This window comes from Propithecus coquereli, unplaced genomic scaffold (genome assembly GCF_000956105.1).
Source record: "Propithecus coquereli isolate 6110/MARCELLA unplaced genomic scaffold, Pcoq_1.0 Scaffold516, whole genome shotgun sequence".
Classification (NCBI taxonomy): Eukaryota; Metazoa; Chordata; class Mammalia; order Primates; family Indriidae; genus Propithecus; species Propithecus coquereli.
In genome coordinates this window covers 234,261-240,507 of record NW_012151019.1, presented here as the reverse complement: position 1 = coordinate 240,507, position 6,247 = coordinate 234,261, and the positions used below count along the sequence as shown (strand labels likewise).

Below are 6,247 nucleotides of genomic sequence, written 5' to 3'. Positions count from 1 at the left end.
ATCAAAAAGTTTAACAACCCTTAGAACGTTGGTGCAAAAATCCTAAAGAAACTATGAGCCAACTAAATCTACCAATATATAAAAAGAAAAGAATATTATATTATAACCTTATTGGATTTATACCAGGATTCCATAATGGTTTAGCATTAGAAAGTTAATCCAGTACAGCAATATTAAAGATTACAGGAGAAAAAAAGAATCCCATGATCATCTTAATAGGTGCAGAAAAAAAATCTGAAAGAACTCAATATTCATTCACGGTTTTTATAAAAGCACCTTAGTAAGCCAAGAATGGAGTATCTAGAGGGGAAAAATCCTAAAACAAATATTCAATCAGATTTTATAGTAACACATTAAAAGCTTTTGTTTGTAATCAGGAACAAGACAAAGAAGCATGCTACTATCACTTATATTCATCATTGTATTGGAGGGCCAAATTAGCCTAGAAAGGTAAGAACAGTATTTAAAAAGTATAAGCTTGGAGAGAAAGAAACACAGGTGTCCCTGTGACAGATGATATAATTGTGGACATAGATAACCTGAGGCTTGTGTGTCTTGGACCCCGAAAGCAGCACAGATAGTAACAGGAGATAAGGTCAGAGACAGATGAGAATCCAGGTCACAGTAGCCCCTGAAGGGCATTGCAAAGATTTTGGCTTTTACTCAGAGAAGTTGAAGCCACTGAGAATTTTGATTAGGGGAGTAGATAAAGTGACTCAACATTTTTAAAGTGTTGTGTTTGTTGCTCTTTTGAGAATAGACTCAAGGGGGCTATAGGCAGAATCGTGGAGACCAATCAGGAGTGGCAAGAGAGATGATCGTGGCTTGTCCAGGAAGATAGTGGTGACAGTAATGAGAAGTGGTTGGATTCTATGCATATTATGAGGCTAACATCAATAGGCTTTACTGGTGGGTTAGATACAGGGTATAAGAGAAAGAGAGGAGTTAAGAATGACACCAAGGTTTTTGGACTCAACAACAGGAATAATGCAGTTGCCATGAATGAAGGCGAGGAAGGCTGAGGATGGGGGAGGTTTGTCTGAGGATTAGGAGCTCAGTTTAGGATGAGTTCAGTTTGAGATGCTTAACCGACATTGATCTGAACCTGGTAGCAGATAGTTAGATATTTAAGTCTGGACCTCAGAGAAAAGAACCAGATGAGCGATTTAAATTTGGGAATCATCTAAAGAAAGATGGATTTAAAATCCTGAAACTGGATGAGATCTCCAAAGACAGTGGGATAAGAAATTTAAGAACTAAGTCCTGGGGCATTCCACATTTAGGGGCCAGGGACAGGAGAATGAAGTAGAAAAGCCCAAGCTAACTGAGTGGGATTGGATGGGGGTGTGGGAATGGGAAGAGTGGTGTGCGGAAATCAGCCTCTCTCATCCTGAGTCACAAGCTTTCACTGAAGGTCCCTCCAGGGGAGGGGACTCTTTCTCTAGATCAGTGTCTGTTTGGCTAAGTGAATGCTGCTGTACTAATAGATTACTGACTGTACCTCTGAACACGGTGCCCTAAGGCATGAGAGAACCACGAGACACACAGTTTGGTTCAACATGTTAATCCTGGTATAGCTAATGACCCAGTATCCTCTACTGATAATTCCCCTTCCCATCCTAGGGGTTGTTTTCTCACTGCCTCCTACCTATGCAGGAATCTGACTTGCTGGTGTTAGAAAGAGAAATCACCACCAGAGGGAGCTAACCTTTTTTCCTCTAGATCTCTTAATTGAACATCTTCTCACTCTGTTCTGTTCTTCACCTATTTCAGTGAGCAGGTTCTACGCTGATGTGGAGCCTGGAAAAGACTTGCCGGGGGCTCGCATGTATTTTCTAATTCAGGAGTCTCACAGCCCTACTTTCACGCCTTAGTTTAAATGAAGAAGTCTTTAGAAGGTATGATACTAAAAGTTTTCTAGTTGTAGTATATCATTATCAAGAGACTTCTATTTATTTCCTAATAGGATTAGGAAGATACAGTGAAATTGGAGATATTACTGATAGAGTTTTCACATTATACTATGATCACTTGGGATTCATACATAAACTGACTCCAAATCACTTTGAAGCCGGTGGACCACCTGCAGCCTTTGGAAATTCTAGAAGTATTTTTGGTCAGGTCAGTGATATAATGAATTGAAACAGTTTGCCTTATTTTAAGAAGAGATGCCTCTATTTTAAGAATAGATTCAATACACAGAATAATGGGAAAGTATTTTCCTTGGGATAAACTCTTATTAATGTACTTTGCTCTATTTAACTGAAGAATAAACCTCTATATACTAAGGAACATTTCCAAAATCTTCTTCCAAGTCCCACTCAGGGTTAAATAGCTTCAACTCCACGTGGGCTATCTTCAGGCAAATATCTTCATGATAGAACACCACCAGATAGTCTAAGCTAGATGCATTACTTCAAATGCAAGCCTCAGTAGGGTTGATTCTCTACCACCCAAGGTTTGCTCTGAAGAACATGAGTTCTGGTTTACCTTTCTTCTTTCATATTAACCCTGCCCTCTAATTTTTTCATTTTTCTAATGCTAACATAGAAAGGAGTTATCTTCTTCACGGATGACATTAGATACAGATTTTTATAATCATTTTAATGTGTAATATGCTACCTGTAAAGGTATATATGCCTAAGAACTCATCATTGGGTACACAATTATGAAAATGAATACTCATCAATCAATTTGTCAGCAAAGAATCAAACATTTTTTACTGAGGCTCAGCAAAACCTGCCCTTCAGCTTAAAGGAAATAGAACAAAGAATGAATCTAGTTTTAAAAGATCATGCTAATTACCACACCAAAACTGCAGTTGACAGGATGGTGTTTTAGCTTCCCCTGGCTGAGATATGTGCAGAGTAAGCGTGGGAACTTCCACGGGAGAGTAAGATGCCACCGCATGACTCCCTGTGTGTTTGCCTGAGTCTGGGGTGCGGATCCTTCATATGTACAAGGTGAATGATGCGAGCAGGAGGGTAGAGCTAACCACAAGAGCAGTTAGCTAGATTTTTCACTAACTTCATGATTTATAGAAAATATCTTAGTTCCCTTATGTGAGAATTTAAATTATTAAAATAAAAAACCTGTAGGGATTTTTATACTTGGGACAAGTTTGAGGAACTCCCACTCAACAATATCACCTCTCTCTCCACAAACTCTGCATGCATCCTCGCTGGAGAAAAATAATCACTAGCTCTTACTGCGTGCCAGTGAGCTCTCAATCTTTATAACAACTCTTTATCCCAATTTTACGTATGAGGAAAGTGAGGCCCAGAGAGGCTAAACAATTTATCTAAAATTACACAACTGGTTAGCTATTAGAATCAGGCATCTATCCCAGTAAAACTGGCTGCAGGGCCTACGCTTTCAGCCACTCTGCTGCCTTTCCTTGGACTTGTGTATACTTTTCATGGGATACTCTTGTTGCTCCCAGGCTAGAATGTCATACAGAATTCTAAATCATTTTTAGCCATTTTAGTAATTTTCAAGAGTCCTTAAGCTATTTGTTCAGTCCCACATTTATTTTCCTTGCATCTATTTCCTACTCTTTCCCCTTCTCAGTGCATTCCCAAAATTCAGAGAAAACAAGTCTTGGAGGCATTATTTGATGGTTGTGATCCCAACAGGTCTGCACTACCTGCCGCCCACTCCTTGTCTCATAACAAGAAGGTCAACTCTAACATCCCCTTTGGGGCTGGTCCTCACCTCTCTTCTCACCCCTAAAAGTCTCCAAAGCTGGACTAGATCAGGACTAGAGAAAGGTATGTTGAAAAGAAAGATCTACACGTCAGAAGTCTAGGCTGAAATGCCTATGTTGACAGCAAGAGAAAGTCAGTGAGTCAGAGGAAATAAGAAAGGTATATGCTACGAGTTGGGAGACTCGGACAGTAGCTGTGCAGAGTCTCTAGCATCAAACAGGGAACAGCAGCTTTCAAGTAAGAAGTATTCACTGTCCCTTTCCTAAATAAAAACTCCAAATAAGAACCCAGTTCTAAAATCTGCAAGCACGCACACAATGGAAGTCAAGTTTCTATGTACCCTTCCATTCCAGCCGTTGACTCTTAGTCATCAGAATTTCTTTTTATCCTCAACAGAAAAATACATTTTCCCTTGCACACACATGGATATGCCAACAGAACATGTTGAAATATTACTGCAAATGATAAGTAAAACAGTATTGTCTTGATGTGAACCGAAAATAAATCTGGGAGGAAGAAGATGGCTGACTAGAAACATCGGTTGCCAGATTGTCTCAGAAAAAAGGAAAAGTTTTAGATGAAAAAAATATATAGATCAGGTGTGATTCTGAGGGAAAAGTACGAGAACCTCCCAGAGATTCCATGGGAAGAAGTTGCGGAGCAGAACAAGGAGCAAGATTCCAGCAGAGATCAACCCCTGAGAAACTTGGAGCCCTATGGACAGGGTGGATGGGGATTTTGTTTCTCCTTCCCTCACACCTCTGGAAGTCAGCAGGCCCCTGTGCTGCTAGAGAGGTTTTCTATCTTCGCAAGCCCAAAACCTGCTGATGCCAGTGAACTGGGAGCTTCTTGAAAACAAAACACCAAGCTGTCAGCCCCTTCAGGATCACTTCTTGTCACCATGGACCCGAGCTGAGGCAGTGGGCACCATACTGCTTCTCTATCCATTGTGTACCTTTGTCCTCCACAGGAAGCGTCAGCCCTTCAGTTTTCGTGTCACTTGTTCCCACACAAATATTTCCCAACTCTGGCCCAGACTGCAGTGGCCACAGGGGCTTGTGGGTCCCAGGGGATCTGTGTGACCCCAGAGCTTGGACATTCTGGGTGGGCTGCCTTCCAGGGAGAGGCACAAAGAGGACCAGAGTGCCAGCTGTCCTCCATTCAGACTCCTTCTCTCCCACCTCTCCCCCGCTCACTACTGCTGAGTAGCACAGGTGCCCCAAGGGACAATTGAGCCCAGACTCTTAGCAGTAGCTGCTTCCCTTCTGTTTATATGCCCACCACACTGAGGCTTCCATAGAGAGTGGTGCTCACATATTTCCTCTTAAAGATCTGCAGCTGACCAAGGGGTACTCACACTGTGTGCTCCCCGCCTGCTGGCCTTCCCAGGTGCTGCTTACCTGGCTGCTCCAGCAGAGCAGGGCATACTCTGAAGTGGAGGGACATTCAACCAGCTTGAGCACTCCATGGGCAACTCGGGACCAGCACACTTCTCCCTGGCACAGTCAGGGTGAACTTCAGGGACCAGGGAACAGGCCCACAGGCCAGATCCCATACCCTCAGGACTCAATCGTGTTGCTCAGTGGCACAGAAAGGAGATTTGTGAACGAATCCCAAGAGATGAGGGAGCCCACATGGGCAGAACTGAAAGGAGAGTACAGTGTGGGTCTGAGCTGCAGCACACTCACAGAACACCCTTTCACCCACAGGAAAGCCATGCATTCAGTCCAGGGACAGAATCCTGGACAGGGAAGCTCCCAGCCCACAATGCCATTGCTGGTGAGCTCAGCTAGTTTGAGCTCCTCCCTGCAGCCAGATGCTGGAAGGAGACCATGGGGCAGAGGAGGAAGGAGAAGAGCAAAACCCATTCCCAATAGCCAGACTGTGAATCTCAGATGGCCCTTCCGCCATGAGCAGACTTTCTGGCTTGGTGGTGATGCTTCAGCCCCTCCCTGGTGGCATTCCTCAGTAGCCTAGGAACAGACCCTCTATCCCTGCAGAGACAGCTCTTGTGCCTGCCTTTGTGGAACCTGAAGGCAGGCTCACATGACCCAGCCCTACCCAGCCTCACTCCTCCACACACCTCTGCTGCGATGGAGAATAAGGAGTCCCCTGAGAATTCTAGGGCCCTCCCACCACCTGGGGCATTTGAGTGCTTCTCCTGAGGGCCTAGAGCTGGTCACAGATCCCAAAAAACAACATTGTAGTTGACTCTTTCTGGTACATGCCACCTACTGGCAGGGAGGACAGCTTGTACAGCCAATTACAGCATTTAGTGACTCAATCATACAGGACGTAGCTGATTCTTACACCCACGCACTGTCTCAGAGATTAAACTTGGTGTCTCAGTATAATTCACACTGTTAAGAGGACCATAGGGCTGGGGAAAGAAAGGATTTCAAATACCTCTATCTTCCCTCGTCAACAGGAGACAGGGAATCTTCCCACACACTGTACACCACCACTACAGCCTACAAATAACTAGCAACTGAGGAAAAACACCACACTAATGATGTCTATAACCAAGGCATCCATCCAGA

The 6,247-nt window shown here is 43.6% G+C and overlaps 1 protein-coding gene across 1 annotated transcript in view; it reads left to right on the top strand.

Moving 5' to 3' along the window:
* CATSPERB (catsper channel auxiliary subunit beta) overlaps window positions 1-6,247 on the top strand; it is a 138,884-nt gene that overhangs the window by 80,506 nt on the left and 52,131 nt on the right. The window contains exon 13 of the mRNA XM_012656728.1: window positions 1,967-2,121. Within this exon, the coding sequence (XP_012512182.1) occupies window positions 1,967-2,121 (155 nt within the window). The remainder of the gene's footprint in view (window positions 1-1,966; window positions 2,122-6,247) is intronic.